Source organism: Lactuca virosa, chromosome 7 (genome assembly GCF_052849685.1).
Source record: "Lactuca virosa cultivar CGN04683 chromosome 7, Lactuca_virosa_CGN04683_v6, whole genome shotgun sequence".
Lineage (NCBI taxonomy): Eukaryota > Viridiplantae > Streptophyta > Magnoliopsida > Asterales > Asteraceae > Lactuca > Lactuca virosa.
In genome coordinates, this window is record NC_136432.1 from 197418072 (window position 1) to 197438357 (window position 20286).

The 20286-nt window shown below is 35.7% G+C and overlaps 3 protein-coding genes across 3 annotated transcripts; 2 read left to right on the forward strand and 1 right to left on the reverse strand.

Moving 5' to 3' along the window:
* The first annotated feature begins 8190 nt into the window (after positions 1-8190).
* On the forward strand, positions 8191-10557 carry LOC145124349 (WRKY transcription factor 6-like). Its single transcript, XM_079059658.1, has 5 exons — positions 8191-8626; positions 8723-8821; positions 8902-9402; positions 9483-9596; positions 9694-10557. The coding sequence occupies exons 1-5, from the start codon at positions 8246-8248 to the stop codon at positions 10399-10401; spliced, it is 1803 nt and encodes a 600-aa protein (XP_078915784.1). The 5' UTR covers positions 8191-8245; the 3' UTR covers positions 10402-10557.
* Positions 10558-11485: 928 nt separating this feature from the next.
* LOC145127440 (uncharacterized) lies at positions 11486-15187 on the reverse strand. The gene is made up of 2 exons (XM_079062636.1): positions 15003-15187; positions 11486-13955 (listed from the first exon to the last, which is right to left on the reverse strand). Exons 1-2 carry the CDS (start codon positions 15185-15187, stop codon positions 11486-11488), a joined length of 2655 nt encoding a protein of 884 aa, XP_078918762.1.
* A 499-nt stretch (positions 15188-15686) lies between these two features.
* On the forward strand, positions 15687-18128 carry LOC145127442 (uncharacterized). Its single transcript, XM_079062637.1, has one exon. The coding sequence runs from the start codon at positions 15687-15689 to the stop codon at positions 18126-18128; it is 2442 nt and encodes an 813-aa protein (XP_078918763.1).
* Positions 18129-20286: the final 2158 nt, after the last annotated feature.

The window sequence follows — 20286 nt, forward strand, 5'->3', positions numbered from 1 at the left end:
AGATCTGAAGCTTTCTGGGATTAGCCGGATATTACCGAAGATTTATCCAAGGCTTTTCTTTGATAGCTGCTCCATTGACAGTTTTGACCCACAAAGGAGCTACTTATACTTTGAGTGAGAAGCATAAGGAAGCATTTGAGAAGCTAAAGAAGAAGTTGTGTGAAGCACCGATTCTTTCTTTACCTGAAGGAGTTGAAGACTTCGCAGTTTATAGCGATGCATGTGGAGTTGGGTTAGGTTGTGTTCTGACCCAAAGGGATAAGGTGATAGCATATGCATCGAGACAACTGAAAGAACATGAAAAGAACTACCCCACTCATGATTTGGAGTTGGCAGCGGTAGTATTTGCCCTAAAGATATGGAGGCATTATCTTTATGGCACAAAATGAAAACTTTTCACTGATCATAAGAGTCTTCAGTATCTCTTTAATCAGAAGGAATTGAACATGAGACAACGATGTTGGCTATAATTGGTTAAGGATTACGATTGTGAAATCCTTTACCACCCTGGTAAAGCAAATGTTGTAGCTGATGCTTTAAGCAGAAAAGTGAGTCTTGAAAAGAAAAGGCCAAGGGCATTAAGAATCGAAGTTGTCTCAACGATTGTAGAAAGTATCAACAAAGCTCAGATAGAAGCTTTAGAGAAAAATGACCGAAAGGAAGAACGTTTGGGCAAAACATTAGTGTTCGATACAAACGGTCAAGGACTGAAGGTATTCCAAGATAGGATTTGGGTACCTAAGACGGGAGGAATAAGAGATATTCTGATGGAAGAAGCTCACAAGACCATGTACTCGATTCATCCCGGCAGCACGAAAATGTATAGGGATCTAAAACCCTACTACTGGTGGCCGACGATGAAGCTCGATGTTGCAAAGTATGTGGCCGAGTGTGTAACATGTGCGAGGGTTAAGGCACAACATCAGAAACCGTATGGGAGTTTAGAACCTTTACCTGTACCCATGGGTAAATAGGAAGACATCACCATGGATTTTGTGACTAAATTTCCCAGAACGAAGAGCGGTCACGACATGATTTGGGTGGTCGTTGATCGTTTTACTAAAAGTGCACACTTCATAGCAGCCAATGAAAAATGGTCTATGGATAAACTTGCAAATGCCTACGTGAAGGAGATAGTGAGACTTCACGGTGTTCCTTTAACGACTGTATCAGATCGTGATAGTCGTTTCACGTTGAGGTTTTGGAGAAGTCTACAAGAGGAATTGGGTAGGAAATTATGTCTAAGTACAGCCTACCATCCGCAAAACGATGGTCAGAGCGAACGAACGATTCAAACATTGGAGGATATGCTACGAGAATGTACCCTGGAATTCCAAGGTAACTGGGATGAACATTTACCTCTGGTAGAATTTTCCTACAATAATAGTTTCCACTCGAGCATCAAGATGGAACCTTATCAAGCTTTGTATGGATAAAAGTGTCAAAAGCCGTCATGTTGGCTTGAAGCTGGATAAAAGCAGTTTATGGGACCCAAGATAGTTCATCAAACTGCTGAAAAGCTGAAAGTGATTTGGGAAAGGATGTTAGCAGCTCCGGCTCGTAAAAAGAGCTATGCTGACAAGAAAAGACAACCGATAACATTCAAAGTTGGAGATTCTGTTTTACTTAAAGTCTTGCCGTGGAAGGGACTTATAAGATTTGGTAAAAGGGGAAAGTTGAGTCCAAGGTTTATTGGACCGTTTAAAGTTCTTCAGAGGATTGGGAACCAAGCTTACAAGTTAGAACTACCAGAAGAACTAGATGGTATTCATAACACATTCCACGTGTGTTATTTGAGGAAGTTCACGGGAGAAGTTCCCGATATAATTCCAATTTCTGAATTAAGGTTGGATGAAAGCAAGAGGTTAATTGAAGAACCAGAGGCAATCGTTGACCGTAAGACTAAGAAGTTGCGACGCAAGATGGTTGATTTAGTGCTTGTGCGATGGAAACATACGAATGGGCCAAATCTCACCTGGGAAATGGAGAGTGACATGATGAGTCGCTATCCGCATTTGTTTGCTGATGTATGATTCCGGGGACGGAATCATCCTAAGGGGGAGAGAATTGTAACGCCCGTGTTTCTAGGCTAGGCATTAATGATAATGTAATAATCTAGGCCAACCTTTGTAACTCGTTTTGAAATAACAAGAATGAATTATTTGAGTATTATGTGTTTATACTTAATTATTATGATTTAATAAGTTAAGGATAAAAATAAGCAACGAAAATAAATGTTAGATAAACCTGATATCTATGAACAAAGTTGTAGTGGTTGAAACAAGGATTCCGGAGATATAAAGAATACCGAAATCCGAGTTATAACGAAGAAGTTATGACCTGTCGAAGTTTCGCGACAGAACCGGCACGACGCTGTGTGACGTAAAAAGTGAGTTTACGATAAAGTGCTTTTTATCCTTAGTGATCTAAATGAAAGTCGTAGTATACGTTAAACCGAGAGCGTGCATAAAAAGAATGTCCAAATCTGACTTCGTATGAGAAAGTTATGAATTTTCGAAGATTTGGTATAACAGTATGCAGCCCGAAAACTCGAATTTTAGATCGAGTGATTTTTAGCCGAAACAACCTAAACGAGAATCGAATATCTTGTTGATAGTAGTTCAACGGTAAAAAGACTAGCGAAAACGGACGTCGGATGAAGAAGTTATGAATTTTTAACGGACTTTTCCTGTCCCGGCCTGTTAAAAATATAAATTTAAAAATAAAGTCAAAATTAGCCGACGGAGTCTAAACAAAAGTTGTAGAGTATAATCTCACCTACGCGTGGATATAAAGAATGTCAAAAACGGAGCTCGTATGCGAAAGATACGAATTTTTGAAGTTCTGGGCATAAACTTCGAGGCTGGTCCGAAGGAGTACGCCCAGCGTACATAAAGATTACGCCCAACGTACTTCGCATGTATTCGATCCGGAGTCAGCCACGTCGCCCAACTCCTTCGCATGATGGACATGTGTCGTAGCCTTGACGCGTCCGAGCTGATCCCTTCAGACGCCCAACGTACGAAGGCGTACGCCCAGCGAAGAACTGAACGAAGCAGTACGCCCCGCGTACCAGAAATTACGCCCAGCGTAATGAGGAGCTTCGGACACTATAAATAGAAGTGCGAGGCATCCCGATTTTGTTTACAAAATTTTCATCTTTCACCCTTTTTCTCTCCTCTAAACTACAAAAAATATCCCCAAGCCTAGAATATCATCCTAGCATCGTAAGCAAGCCCCGGAGAGCCCGAAGATCCCGAGAAAAGAGTTTTTCGATTCGAAACTCTGTCCGCGTGAAGCCCGGTTTTTGAGAAAACATACCGGTTTCATCGAAAAAGATTATTTTAAGGGACGAAGTGCTGTCCAACCGCCGTCTTATCAGGTGAGTGTGTAGTCACTTTCATCTTATACATAAATATGAAGTATTTTCTATAAAATACGTGCTATGTGTAATTATATTGTTTGTTTATTTGAGTGGGTGTTGAATAGATGTTTTATACGAGTTTTAAACTGTATATATGTATTTTTATCTACAAATAGATGAAATAGTTGATGTGTGTTAAAAAGATGAGAGGCATCGATGTTGTTGTTGTTGTTGTTGTTGTTGTCATCTAGCGAAGTATAGATGATGACCACAGACCTTTGTAGACAGTCCAGTGGAACGCTAGCAGGCTCGCAACCTGTAGGTTGTTGGTGAACGATATGTTCGCTAGTGTACTCCATCCCCCTCATGGTTGTCTTATTTGACATAAATTTGTTGAGGAATCCCTAAAGCAGTGTTGTCACCCCGATGAAAATCCTTAGGCTAGGTCCCTTATGATAGGTGTTTAGGGACGTAAAGTGAGGATAACGGGAACGAGTAATCAGGGTTATTGTTGGTTGATGAAATTAATAAATTTATTATTGGTTGATGAAATTAATATATTTATTATTATTTGTGGGTTGAAAACCCTATATGCTCACCAGGCTCCCACGTCTGACCCACTCAGCTTTTTATATTAAAGGTAGTGGACCCCAAGCATAGTTGGATGACGACGATGGATTTTTGGATTATAGGCCAGTAGATGTAAATAACTGTTGTAAGGCCTATATCGTACTGTTTATGCTTTTGGTCTGTATCGGAACATGACATCTCGAGGTTTTGTTATATAATGAAAATACATTTCTTTAGGAAATGCTTTGATAAATTTTTATCATATTTTGTTTTGGGGACAAATTCCGCAACATCTTTTGGAAGATTACTCTGATTTTATTTTAAAAGCATAAACTAAATTGATCTTTTCTGGCTGAGAAAATTGGGGATGTCACAGGTGATGAGTGTGGAAAAGGGAAATTAAAGGAAGTCTTCTATGTATAAGGGCTTAAGTCGGGTGATATCCGGAGCCAAAGTTTTTACAGCTACTTCCAGTTATCGAGGTGAGTTACCTTCTAGTAGAAGTGGCTCTAAGGTACCAATGTCGGCCCACTAGTAGGTGTTTATAGTAGGGATGATTGTCTTTGTGATAATTGGCTGGTATGCCACTATTTGTTATGCTTTATGTGCTAGGATGCTATGATATTATGTGATAGTGGTAGGAGGGGTGAAATAGTCCCCGGATACCGGTTGAAAGAGACTGAAGGGGGTAGACAGTACCCATATATGCCTAGGAATATGTTTATGATATGTTATTATGTGGTAGTGGTAGGGGTGAAATAGTCCCCGTAACCGGTTGAGATAAACCGGAGGGTAGGTCGGGCACCTAGATATGCCTGACAGGGGTAGGTCGGACACCCCGATATGTCTGACAAGGGTAGGTTGGGCACCCTGGTATGCCTAACATGGGTAGGTTGAGCACCCATGTATGCTCAACAGGGTAGGTCGGGCACCCAGATATTGCCTGACAGTATATGTTTATGTGGTATGATGGGAGAACTCACTAAACTTCGTGCTTACGGTTACAGTTTTGGTTTCAGGTACTTCTTCTTCGAAGGGAAAGGAGCCGACATGACTGCAGCGCATCACACCACAATTTTCTGCACTATGATGTTCTTGGGATTTGTACTTTATCTTATGACATGTTTTTGAGACATATGACTTATGAGTTTTTATGAAATGAGATAACTTAATGATGTTTTCAATAATTTGTTTTATGAATTATTAAATTAAAAATGAAATTTTTGGTCTTGGATTTTGGAATGTTACAAATAATTGTTGAAAAGCTGAAATATTTAAGTTTTGATATCCTAACTTTGATTGATTGTAACCCATTGAATATAATATAAAAAACAACAAAATTATAGTCTAAAATCATCTACAAACTCTAAATTATACGTTGAAAAAAACCGCATGTCAATCAGACTAAAAACGAATGAGATATGTTTGTTTAAACAATTTTACAGAATACAAAATTTTAATTTATTGCTGAAAAACTAAAATATTTCAGCTTTGATATCCCAACTTTGATTGATTGTAACTCATTGAATATAACACCAAAAACAACAAAATTATAGTCTAAAATCATATACAAACTCTAAATTACACGTTGGAAAAAACTTCATGTCAATCTAACTTAAAACGAATAAGATATGCTTGTTTAAACAATTTACAGAATACAAAATTTTAATTTATTGCTGAAAAGCTGAAATATTTTAGCTTTAATATCCCACCTTTGATTGATTGTAACTCATTGATTATAACACTAAAAACAACAAAATTATAGTCTAAAATTATCTACAAACTCTAAGTTACACGTTGAAAAAAACCGCATATCAATCTGACTTAAACGAATGAGATATGTTTGTTTAAAAATTTAATTTTTTTTATTTTATAAATAAGCCGGTTAGGTTTTTACCTGGAACTGGCCGAACCGGACCGGTAAAAAAACCGGACCGGTCCGGTCCACATGTCCAAATGCTCACCCCTAATTGTGATAACTAAGTTGTTTGAAGATAAGAAAAATGAAATATAATTAATAATAATAATAATAATAATAATAATACTTAAAAAAATGTGTTTCTACTTTCTATATCTAGCTTTAGAGCAAGGGTCTCGGTCCAAATGGAGAGCGAGTCAACGAAGTCACTCTACGACCGCTTGAAGAGGAAGAGGCGGTGAATAGTCTTACGTGGCAAGGTCGTAAAAGGAAAAAGGATACACATGGCCCGCAAAGTCGTCACTGGGCCCCACTTATCGGATCGAACCGGTCCTCTCCGGTCCACGAAATTCGTTGACTTGTGGGTACTATCCCTGCAAGAAGAGTTAATATCTCTTTTCTGTTTTCCCCATGAGTCAATTTGCTTTTCATTCCCTATACTTTTGGGGTTTTGTAGTTTTTTCCACCTAAAATAACTTTACAAATGTGCTAATAAAATATAATCAGAAAACAAAATAAATATTTAATAAGTTATGCTGATTTCTTTAATGTGTTTGGAGTAACTTTTTGAATGCTTTATTATTATTATTTTTTTGTGGAGTTCATCTTGTTGTAATAAGTTTTTTGGTTTGTGGTATCATTGACTTAAAAGAACGTAATTTAATTTCTTGTATCCTGTATCTCCTGATTAGTTTTTTGTTATGCTTTTTTTATAATAGTTTTTTTTTTCAAAAAAATTAATGTAAAATAACAATAAGCATTTATTTATCATTTTTTTGAAATTTTCACATTCTTATGACCAAGTAGTGCTAAAAGGAGTTGAAATCCACAAAAGAAATGTGATCAAAGTCTAGTTTGACATACATGCATAGAATATCCAAAAGGCATAAAACTTGTTGAAGAAGAAGAAAATACATTTAATTAACGATTTTAATAATAAGTTTAACTATTATATTCATTACTATAATAGTATAATTAAAAAAAGATCACTTCTTACAACCCTTGACTTTTTCTCTACTTTGCAAATAGTATTATATTTTTGTTCTAATATTATAATTAAGCTTAAGACTATCTAGAAGAGTAGGGAGTTAAAAGTGTAAATAGCAAAATGTTTAGGGTTTAAAATGAAAGTTTATAGAAGTAACCCGTCGTCACGAGGAAGTGCCGGACCGCTTGGGGCGGTGAATTTTTTGGGAACGCGTCAATCTCATCTTTGACAAATCTCAGACGCAATCAATGTCACTTTCGTAACTCCTGTGGGTCCCACATGCCACCTGTCACAATCTTCACACTTGTTCTTTCTTTTCGTTTTTTTTTTTTTTTTATTTTTTTTTTATTTTTAAATTTATTATTTAATAACAATATTTTAACATATTCAAATAAATTTCATTAAAATAACTTTAGTTAAGAATATCATTCAATTCAATTTATAGGCTTTTATTTTTAAGACCATAATTGAAATCAAGTTAATATTTAATTAAGATTAAATATTATCACTAAACCAAAATTGAAATCAAGTTAATATTTACCAGTTATTCTCGATTGTTAAAGTTACATAAATATGTTTATTTTTTGATAGTAAATAGATAGCTACGTAGGAAAATTATAACAAGCATAGCATATACAGAATAACACAAATATCAGAATCAGTTTGTTATAAAATAAACATTTAAATATAAAATATATATAATTAAGTAAATAACTATGTAACAAATGACTTAAATCATGAAAACTACATAAAGGTGGCCATTAAAAATTAAAAAACAAATATAATTAATAATCTTTTGGCCCATATATATAATTAATTAATTGAGAATAAACCACAACAATTTTCCGTTCCTATTGGCCATCGCGTTGAATAAAACGATTACATCCAAGTTGTGTGGTCAATTTTCATTCTTGTGCCCTTTTCTTTCTCCATTATTTCCTTACATTTTCAAATTTATGTATTATTGAATTGAATTTTGTGGTCTAATGCTTACTTAAATAACAAGAAATTTCCAATAAAAGAATAAAAACAAAATAAAACCCCATAAACTTCTGGTGAGGAAAAAAAATCAATAATTATATTTGTCAATAAATATAATTCAAATTTATTCCAATAAAGTCCTAATTACAATTTAAATATTAAAAATCAAATAAAATTTAATTAATTTAAATAAAATTTGGTTATTTGTTTAATTTTATTTTTTATTTAAATATTTAAATAATTTTATATATAACATTGACCATTTTAATTAGATAAATATGTGAATAAAAGATTTTTACGACGAAAGTAAATTGTTTTTATTTGTATATTCTTTTTTAGTATCAAGTCTTGAGTCTCAACTTCCCCTTTTTATTGCCGAGTCCACTGCCTCTTTGAGACTTGATTTCTGTTTCTCTCTTCATAAATGGCCAAACGATCAAGTGGACTCTCCTTTGATTCAGATCCCATCAGATTACTATTTCCACACAAACTCACCGCCATCAACTCCTTCCCGGACCACCGCTCCACCAAGTGGAGACCCATGGAGGCCGCCACCGGCAACGTCAACACCTCGTCATCTTCACCACCACCGCCACCACCTACCACCATCCAATTCCCACTCAACCTCAACTGCAACCTCCATGACCAGCATCATCATCATCATCCTCACAAGCAGATAAACGAAATGGATTTCTTTTCCGACAAAACACATGATGTAGAAGAAGAAGAAGATCGTTCCAGGTTGCAGCCTGTCTCCTCCTCCGATCCACCGCCTCCTGTCACCGAATTGGATTTTAATATCAACGTACGTAATTACCAAATTAATCAAATTAATCCATTTTTTTTTATTAATTTCTCGTGTTTGTTGATTGAATTTGATTGTTTATGATGCGTACTACAGACTGGTTTACATCTCGTAACCGGAAACACAAGTAGTGATCAGTCGGTAGTTGATGACGGAATCTCTCCCAATTCCGAGGATAAACGAGCTAAGAATGAGGTCTGAATTAAAATTTTTTACCTAAATTTTACATGTTCATACTGAATCGTATTGAAAACTAAAATTTGAAATCTATGTAGTTAGCAGTGGTTCAAGCTGAGCTAGAGAGGATGAACACGGAGAATCAACGATTGAGAGAAGTGTTGGATCAAGTGACGATGAATTACAACACGCTTCAAACACATCTAGTAACGATGATGCAACAAAAACAAAGTCATGAAGAACAATCTAACGAAGATCATAAAATTACCAGTAACGAAGGTGGAGGAAGTGAAGCAGCTACGATGGTTCCGAGACCGTTTATGGATCTAGGTTTAGCAGCTCCGACTGCAGCTGAAACTGAAGAAATTTCACAGTCATCATCTGATGAACATTCAAGATCACCACCACTTCATACTAACAGTAACATCGATCAAAGGGAAGAGAGTCCAGATCAGCAAGTGATTAGAGCTGGTAATTCTAATAAGGTTCCTAGGTTGAGTTCTTCGAAGAATAACAATACTACTAACATCGATCAAGCTACTGAAGCAACAATAAGAAAAGCTAGGGTTTCCGTTCGAGCTCGATCAGAAGCTCCCATGGTATATAACTGTTGATAATCGCGATTGAACTTGATTAATTTCGTTATATGAAATCTAAGTTAATTTCGTAAGCTTTTTAGATTGCAGATGGGTGTCAATGGAGGAAATACGGACAAAAAATGGCAAAAGGAAATCCTTGTCCTCGAGCGTATTATCGATGCACCATGGCTGCTGGTTGCCCAGTTAGGAAACAAGTACGATTGTTTATTTCAAGAACAGTATTTAATTATTTGACTGAGATTTTGTTATATTAATTAAAGTAAATAATTGATTATATATGATTAATTTCAGGTACAACGATGTGCAGAAGATAGAACAATCCTGATCACCACCTACGAAGGCAACCACAACCACCCATTACCACCGGCGGCGATGGCTATGGCTTCCACCACCTCTTCCGCGGCTAGAATGCTACTCTCCGGGTCCATGCCGAGCTCCGACGGCCTCATGAACTCCAATTTCCTAGCCAGAACGTTCCTTTCTTGCTCCTCAAGCATGGCCACCATCTCCGCCTCCGCCCCCTTCCCGACGGTGTCATTAGACCTGACTCAGACTCCGAACCCGTTACAATTACGTAGCCCAGGTCAGTTTCAGGTACCTTTCTCCAATCCTCAACAACAGAACTTCACCGGAGCAAACGCCACCCTCCTCCCCCAGATATTCGGGCAGGCTTTATACAACCAGTCGAAGTTTTCCGGTCTACAAATGTCGCAGGATATGGATCAGGCGGCTGGAGCCAGCTCCCAGCTCGGCCTTCCGCCGTTGCACCACCAAGGGGCGTCACCGGCAGCTTTGGCTGACACTGTCACCGCCCTCACTGCTGACCCAAACTTCTCCGCAGCTCTAGCGGCGGCGATTTCATCTGTTTTTGGCGGTGGCGCTCAGCCCAACAACGGTGGCAATACTAATAATGGAAACGTCACTACCACCAACAGCAATAACAATGGCAGTGCAACTACTAGTAATAATATTAGCCATGGAAACAATAAAGGCAATTAATTCATTACAATTAAAAGGATTTAGTTTTTTTTTTTCTTTTTTTTTTTTTAATTATTCGGTCATTAATTTATACACATTTTTTTCTTTGTTTTTAGTAATAGATTTTTTTCATTCTTTGTGGTTTGAATAAGGCAGACTCTTTTTCAATTATCATTACTCAATAATTATATATAGAGAAAAAAATTAGAAATTTACTCTACTGTTTGTTTTGATTTTTTGTAAATATTTATCTTATTTTCTTTGAAGCAATAGTCAAATCATACATACATATATATAAGCACAAAATATTTATTATTCACATGTTTTAAATCGTTTTTAATTATTACTGATTGCATTCATTGTTTCTATATAATCTTATCTTTAGAGATAACAACAATAAACATAATAAACATAAACATAATTTATTAATCAGTGGTTTAATGAGAGATAAATAAATATTGTATAGTAAAATAATTAATAGGAAACATAATAAATCATTATGCATGTGAGACAAAAAGAGAAGTCAATGAAATTCAACGCCATTATTGTCGTTCTCACCTAATAGCGAACGTGAGCTCAAGTGGTTTCGAATTTGAATATATTCAGGCATTATTTTATTCAGTGTGTGACTTCGATTCACTAAGACGAGGAAGAAGATGATGGAACCGATCCATGGTTAGATAATAAAAAAGTCACCCCATGATTTCATGAGTTTGTGCGTGTATCGGTGTATGTGTACGTAGAACAAAACAAGAGGACAATATAACCCTAAAATAGCTAATCGACAATTGTCAATATTGGTCCCTCAACTATACATAAATCCAAATAATACTAATCCAAATAATGAACAACAGGAGATGACTCAGAAAGAACTCAAGAAGCCATTGTAACAATAGTAGTTCCTAAGTATTTTTGGCAAGAGCATGATACTTACATTCAATAGTGGACTTGTGAGTGAATCAGGGGCGGAACACAAGTGTTACAACAAGGGGGGCCGGAATCAAAACTTCATAATTAAATATATAAACAAATTTTATTTGGTTCAAATTTATGACATATCAAAAGTGTAAAAAAGAAAAACAATATAAATATGTTACATCATTTATCAAAGTGGAACGAGGCGATCTTTTGCATTTTTAAAGTCTTGTACAACTGTCTCTAAACTAATCTTTTCAGCAAGTTCCCATTCGAAATGCAAAACCAATGAGTCATTCAAAAACTCGTCTTCCATTTTATTCCATAACTTTGTTTTAATGAGGTTCATTGCTGAAAATGACCTCTCCGTTGTAGCAGTAGAAACTGGAAGAGTAAATACAAGACTAGCTACTCGATAAATAAGATGAAAGTTCGTTATTCTTCTAGTCTTTATCAGCCATTGACACAATTCTGACACATATGTCAATAGTTTATAATATGCATGTTGAACGACATCAATCTCATAATGTTGAAGTTGTATCTTCAAAACTACTTTCTCTTGTTCATTGAAATCTTCAGGATAAAACTTCTCTACTAACTTAATTACATCACCACTTCGAAAGGGCTCATTAAGACTTTTAGGATCTAAAGTTGTTGAAAGTCGAAGCAATTCTGTTGATCTATCACTGAATCGATGATTTATTTCCATTAACTGACAATTAATTGCTTCATAAAATATATCCACTCGGTAATGATGTTCAAGTGTATGATCACTACCCTCGTTACGTGCTCGAGCCCCTCTACTAAAGTATGGAGAAGACATATCGGGGATATCAATGTTGCGCTCCTGACAAAATGAAATAACAAGAGAGAGTAAACCATCCCATCTTTCATCTTTCATTTTTTGCAATAACAATTTGGTGGATGCAACTAGCCTCAATGCATTACAAATATCTTGAGATTGTCTTTGTAAAGCTTGACAAAGCAAATCAGTGATCTCCATTATTTCTTTCTCGAGATGAAGAACAAAAATGAACTCAAATGTAGTAATAGCCTCATATGCTGAATCTGCGTCGCCTTTGATTGAACCGGTTCCATCCTTAATAATTTTAAGTAAAACCTCACAAGTTGGACTAAACATTTTGATTAAGCTTGAAACTGATTTGAGGTGAGAACTCCATCTAGTATCACCAGCTCGTTGTAATGTACCAATTTGATTAAGACCTCTACCTGTCTCTAACTCGTCAATAGAAATCTTATATGCAATTTCCTCAGCTTGTGCATCTCTAAGTTGGTCGGTACGCTTGGAGGAAGCACCAACAACATTGATAACAAAAGATAATCGAGTAAAAAACTTTTGTAATGCAACAACTCCTTGTGAAGCAGCCACTAATGCTAATTGTAATCGATGGGCAAAACAATGAACATCGTATGCATAAGGAAAATCATTTGAAATCAATGCTTGCAAACCCTTGAAATTACCTCGCATATTGCTTGCACCATCATACCCTTGACCACGAATTGACTTAAGATCAAGATTGTTACGTGACAATACAGAATAAATTGCATTCTTAAGAGTTTTTGCTGTAGTGTTAGGTACATGAACAAGCCCAAAGAAACGCTCCATAATAAAGCCATCTTTATTTAAAAATCTCAAAACAATTGACATTTGTTCTTTATTAGACTGATCGCGTGCTTCATCAACAAGTAAACAAAATTTTCCACCATTAATCTCCTCACAAATCATCTTCCTCACCATAGTTGATATAAGGTTTAAAATCTCTTTTTGAATTGATGGTGATGTATATAATGCATGTTTAGGAGCAGTACGAAACAATTCTTCCAACTCTGTGTTAAAATCACCAAGTGCCTTCAATATTTCACGAAAATTTCCTTTGTTTATAGAATCTTGTCCTTCATCGTGGCCTCTATATGCAATTCCTTGAAAGGCACACAAACGGACTGTATAAATAGTAGCCTTCAATCTCAATCTATTATTTTTACGCTCTTCTTCTGTAAATGTCTCAAACACATTCCGTATATCTTGCACCTCATTTAACAAATCATCACATGATTTTTGTGCAACATTGTGAAAAGATGTACACTCAGAGCCCATGTGCTGCAAAAAGGCACAACTTTTTCCACCAACTTTCTTCCAGTTCTGAAATCCATCTATAGTAAATGCTCGTTGGCTGTAGTGTCCCATTCCAGAAGGTTTGTTGAATAGAAAACACGAAAAACAAAATGCAGCATCTAAGCTCTTCGAATATTCAAGCCAAGGAAATAACTTAAACCAAGAAACTTGAAAACTACGTTTATGGGTTTCAGGTCCAGATTTCGGATATACAGAAAGTATTTGTTGAAAGGGACCAAGATTAATATATGCTCGCATAATAGTATCTCGTTGACTAACAGGATAATCATAAATTTGCTTACGCAAACCAGGACCTCGTTCTAATGTACTAAGATCAATTTCATTATTTTCAAGATGAGTTTTTTTGAAACGGTTCTCACGAACATTAGGCATGGGGGAATCTTCATCCAAAACAATCTCCGGCAGGTTTTCAGAATCTTGAGTAGAACTTGAGTATTTTCTTTTGAAAAATCCATCAATAGTAGATTGTTTTTTCATGTTGATATAAACTTCACAATCAAATTTACTAACAATTAACAAATAACAATATAAAATATATACAAATAGAGTATTTTATTTTCAAAAAATAATATAAAATGCATATAATTTTAATTTGTTTCATATTTTTATATAATTTTAATTTGTTTCATATCATAATAACAAATATAAATACACACAAATATATGATACTATATATATATATATATATATATATATATATATATATATATATATATATATCATCCGTTCAAGAAAACTTATATACAATTAAATAAAAACCATTTAAAATAAATAATAAAGTAATAATTATTAATCTCTTAAATCAATAAATACTATTGTCTAGTTGTATGTATGTGTAGTCATAATCAACATGAACCATTTTCTACTTTTTCTATTTTATTTATATGTTGTTGACTAACAACAGAGAAAAAGTAATAAATAGACCTACCTATAAGAAAAGAAGAGTCAAAAAGCTAAATACCTTTAACTGAGAATGGAATGGAGATCTACGAAGAAAAAACTTGGGGAAAGGCGGAAAGCTCCAGCAGGCTAGCACTCAAGCGCACGACGGTTGGCGGTCAAGTCTCAATCCAGGCTCCGACGACTAGTAAAGAGGCGAGAAGGCGTACGCAGGGGCGGACCGTCATAGGGGCCGAGGGAGGCCATGGCCTCCCCGCTTTTGGGTCTCCTAATACCCGTATATGCATAACCAAGTTGAAAAAAATAACTAGAATGACATATTTGCCCCCCCCCCCCTTCCCCCCCGGTTTCCAGATCATGTCTATTAGTCTATATAAATAATATCTTAAAGTTATGCAATCTGGATAGGAATAACAAGTAACAAAATTTCCGGAAGATCAATAACAAAATCAAAACAACCTTGTTTCTGTAGAATTTATAAAATAAGGAAACTCAATATGACAATATCTATAAAAATCTATAAAACCCCCAAATTCTAATCAAATTTACATCAATTTAACCCTTTAACAAAACTGAAAAGTGAAAACCAAAACCCAAAATTTATTCCGGCCATCGAAAAACTACGTCTCGAAACTCACCGGAAAAACTTCACCTGTTAAGGCTGTTGCTGTCTTGTACTTTTTCCGGTCGCCGGATTGTTCGTACCGTACGCCCTCTCGCCTCTTTACTAGTCGCCGGAGCCTGGATTGAGACTTGACCACCAACCGCCGTGCGCTTGAGTGCTAGCCTGCTGGAGCTTTCCGCCTTTCCCCAAGTTTTTTCTTCGTAGATCTCCATTCCATTCTCAGTTAAAGGTATTTAGCTTTTTGACTCTTCTTTTCTTTATAGGTAGGTCTATTTATTGCTTTTTCTCTGTTGTTAGTCAACAACATATAAATAAAATAGAAAAAGTAGAAAATGGTTCATGTTGATTATGACTACACATACATACAACTAGACAATAGTATTTATTGATTTAAGAGATTAATAATTATTACTTTATTATTTATTTTAAATGGTTTTTATTTAATTGTATATAAGTTTTCTTGAACGGATGATATATATATATATATATATATATATATATATATATATATATATAGTATTATCATATATTTGTGTGTATTTATATTTGTTATTATGATATGAAACAAATTAAAATTATATAACAATATGAAACAAATTAAAATTATATGCATTTTATATTATTTTTTGAAAATAAAATACTCTATTTGTATATATTTTATATTGTTATTTGTTAATTGTTAGTAAATTTGATTGTGTAGTTTATATCAACATGAAAAAACAATCTACTATTGATGGATTTTTCAAAAGAAAATACTCAAGTTCTACTCAAGATTCTGAAAACCTGCCAGAGATTGTTTTGGATGAAGATTCCCCCATGCCTAATGTTCGTGAGAACCGTTTCAAAAAAACTCATCTTGAAAATAATGAAATTGATCTTAGTACATTAGAACGAGATCCTGGTTTGCGTAAGCAAATTTATGATTATCTTGTTAGTCAACGAGATACTATTATGCGAGCATATATTAATCTTGGTCCCTTTCAACAAACACTTTCTGTATATCCGAAATCTGGACCTGAAACCCATAAACGTAGTTTTCAAGTTTCTTGGTTTAAGTTATTTCCTTGGCTTGAATATTCGAAGAGCTTAGATGTTGCATTTTGTTTTCCGTGTTTTCTATTCAACAAACCTTCTGGAATGGGACACTACGGCCAACGAGCATTTACAATAGATGGATTTCAGAACTGGAAGAAAGTTGGTGGAAAAAGTTGTGCCTTTTTGCAGCACATGGGCTCTAAGTGTACATCTTTTCACAATGTTGCACAAAAATCATGTGATGATTTGTTAAATGAGGCGCAAGATATACGGAATGTGTTTGAGACATTTACAAAAGAAGAGCGTAAAAATAATAGATTGAGATTGAAGGCTACTATTTATATAGTCCGTTTGTGTGCCTTTCAAGGAATTGCATATAGAGGCCACGATGAAGGACAAGATTCTATAAACAAAGGAAATTTTCGTGAAATATTGAAGGCACTTGGTGATTTTAACACAGAGTTGGAAGAATTGTTTCGTACTGCTCCTAAACATGCATTATATACATCACCATCAATTCAAAAAGAGATTTTAAACCTTATATCAACTAAGGTGAGGAAGATGATTTGTGAGGAGATTAATGGTGGAAAATTTTGTTTACTTGTTGATGAAGCACACGATCAGTCTAATAAAGAACAAATGTCAATTGTTTTGAGATTTTTAAATAAAGATGGCTTTATTATGGAGCGTTTCTTTGGGCTTGTTCATGTACCTAACACTACAGCAAAAACTCTTAAGAATGCAATTTATTCTGTATTGTCACGTAACAATCTTGATCTTAAGTCAATTCGTGGTCGAGGGTATGATGGTGCAAGCAATATGCGAGGTAATTTCAAGGGTTTGCAAGCATTGATTTCAAATGATTGTCCTTATGCATACGATGTTCATTGTTTTGCCCATCGATTACAATTAGCATTACTGGCTGCTTCACAAGGAGTTGTTGCATTACAAAAGTTTTTTACTCGATTATCTTTTGTTATCAATGTTGTTGGTGCTTCCTCCAAGCGTACCGACCAACTTAGAGATGCACAAGCTGAGGAAATTGCATATAAGATTTCTATTGACGAGTTAGAGACAGGTAGAGGTCTTAATCAAATTGGTACATTACAACGAGCTGGTGATACTAGATGGAGTTCTCACCTCAAATCAGTTTCAAGCTTAATCAAAATGTTTAGTCCAACTTGTGAGGTTTTACTTAAAATTATTAAGGATGGAACCGGTTCAATCAAAGGCGACGCAGATTCAGCATATGAGGCTATTACTACATTTGAGTTCATTTTTGTTCTTCATCTCGAGAAAGAAATAATGGAGATCACTGATTTGCTTTGTCAAGCTTTACAAAGACAATCTCAAGATATTTGTAATGCATTGAGGCTAGTTGCATCCACCAAATTGTTATTGCAAAAAATGAAAGATGAAAGATGGGATGGTTTACTCTCTCTTGTTATGTCATTTTGTCAGGAGCGCAACATTGATATCCCTGATATGTCTTCTCCATACTTTAGTAGAGGGGCTCGAGCACTCAACGACGGTAGTGATCATACACTTGAATATCGTTACCGAGTGGATATATTTTATGAAGCAATTAATTGTCAATTAATGGAAATAAATCATCGATTCAGTGATAGATCAACAGAATTGCTTCGACTTTCAACAACTTTAGATCCTAAAAGTGTTAATGAGCCCTTTCGAAGTGGTGATGTAATTAAGTTAGTGGAGAAGTTTTATCCTGAAGATTTCAATGAACAAGAGAAAGTAGTTTTGAAGATACAACTTCAACATTATGAGATTGATGTCGTTCAACATGCAGATTATAAACTATTGACATATGTGTCAGAATTGTGTCAATGGCTGATAAAGACTAGAAGAATAACGAACTTTCATCTTATTTATCGAGTAGCTAGTCTTGTACTTACTCTTCCAGTTTCTACTGCTACAACGGAGAGGTCATTTTCAGCAATGAACCTCATTAAAACAAAGTTACGGAATAAAATGGAAGACGAGTTTTTGAATGACTCATTGGTTTTGCACTTCGAACGGGAACTTGCTGAAAAGATTAGTTTAGAGACAGTTGTACAAGACTTTAAAAATGCAAAAGATCGCCGCGTTCCACTTTGATAAATGATGTAACATATTTATATTGTTTTTCTTTTTTACACTTTTGATATGTCATAAATTTGAACCAAATAAAATTTGTTTATATATTTAATTATGAAGTTTTGATTCCGGCCCCCCTTGTTGTAACGCTTGTGTTCCGCCCCTGGGCGTACGGTACGAACAATCCGGCGACCGGAAAAAGTACAAGACAGCAACAGCCTTAACAGGTGAAGTTTTTCCGGTGAGTTTCGAGACGTAGTTTTTCGACGGCCGGAATAAATTTTGGGTTTTGGTTTTCACTTTTCAGTTTTGTTAAAGGGTTAAATTGATGTAAATTTGATTAGAATTTGGGGTTTTTATAGATTTTTATATATATTGTCATATTGAGTTTCCTTATTTTATAAATTCTACTGAAACAAGGTTGTTTTTATTTTGTTATTGATCTTCCGGAAATTTTGTTACTTGTTATTCCTATCCAGATTGCATAGCTTTAAGATATTATTTATATAGACTAATAGACATGATCTGGAAACCGGGGGGGGGGGGGGGGGGCAAATATGGCATTCTAGTTATTTTTTTCAACTTGGTTATGCATATACGGGTATTAGGAGTCCCAAAAGCGGGGAGGCCATGGCCTCCCCCGGCCCCTATGACGGTCTGCCCCTGGAGTGAATCATTGCTTCTTGAAGTGGGCTTATGAGTGAAGGATTGCTTCTTAGGGAGGACGGAATCGGTTTGCTGAAGCATTCCAACCCGCCGGACCCAAGGTGGAAGGAGTCGATCCCGCCCAAGCCGGATCCCTCCCAACCCATCTTCCCCATATTCCTTCTCCTCCAGCGGTTTGAAGAACCCTCAATACGCTCTCTTTCTCTCTTGCTCTCCTCCCGCTCATCCCTCTCCTTCTGCCTGGTTAAACCCGCTCACTCCAACCCGCTACGATTCCCTCCTCCCTTATAGACCATGAATTGGTGAGTCATTGAGAAAAAAATGATATTCTAAATTCGAACGTTAATAAGTGATACCAAATTTTAGCCGGCATAAAAAAGTCATGAAGCTCGAGAGATGACAAAAGGGAGTATAACCCATGAAACATAGTTCATTTGATGTATCTTAAAATCTTTAAAACATTAGTATATTGAGAAGTCCGACGAGTTGTCATGAACTAACTAGCAATATGAATTGCAAAGGTCATATCAAGGCGAGTGATAATAAGATAAATTAGAGATTCCACGTATTGATGATTGAACTTATGATAATGTAAAAATAGACCATCAGTGGATGTGAGTTGAAACTCTTGATCAAGTGGTGTCAAGAGATCTTACAATTAGTTAGCCTTGCATGAGAAATAAGATTAGAGGATACTTGACATGACACCTTAACCCAAGCAATCACCTCCGACCATACGAAGTAGTGAAGTGGTCCAAAATTTATTATTTCAAAATGTTGGTGTAGATATTCTTTCAAGATGGCAATGCCTTGAACAATACAATGGGTGTGATCATCAAGGAAAACAACAAGGTATCTAGACTCCATTGTTGCATGTGGTGAAGGAACCTAAACATTAGACTACCGAGAACTGGTTTGATCAGAGTTAGCCCCCCCTCCACCCCCCCCCCCAATGATAATGTATTATTTCAAGATGGCAATACCTTTAATTTTTTTCAACACTAAATTTCATGAGCCTTGACCAAGCAAACCAAAGTTGATCAGTCCTCTTTTTAAAAAGCTTTCTCCTGGTCAAAGTTCTCATCTTGAAGCACCTATCTCAGTTGAAGAAATTAAAATCGCAATTTAGGGATGCGATACCGAGAAAGCACATAGTCCTAACGACTATACCTTTAAACTTTTTAAAAATAAATGGGATATCATGAACGATGACATTGTCAGATATTATTTTAAGGCTACTGGTACATTTTTTATCAGGGTGTAACTCATCAGTTATAACACTCGTTCCCAAAGTGAAGGATATGTTCACCCTAAGTTTTTGGTGATTTTAGTGTCACCATGTCATTTTATGTAATTGGAACTAACATATGAGCTAAGGGGCTTCATAATTTGTACTCTAATACATATGTACGAGTATATGCAAGTGCACGCATGTATAATATCGAATTAGAAGTCGGTTCGACGACTATTCGGAGGTCAGGGGTTTCCAAAGGGGCAGCGCCCCTTTGGCGGG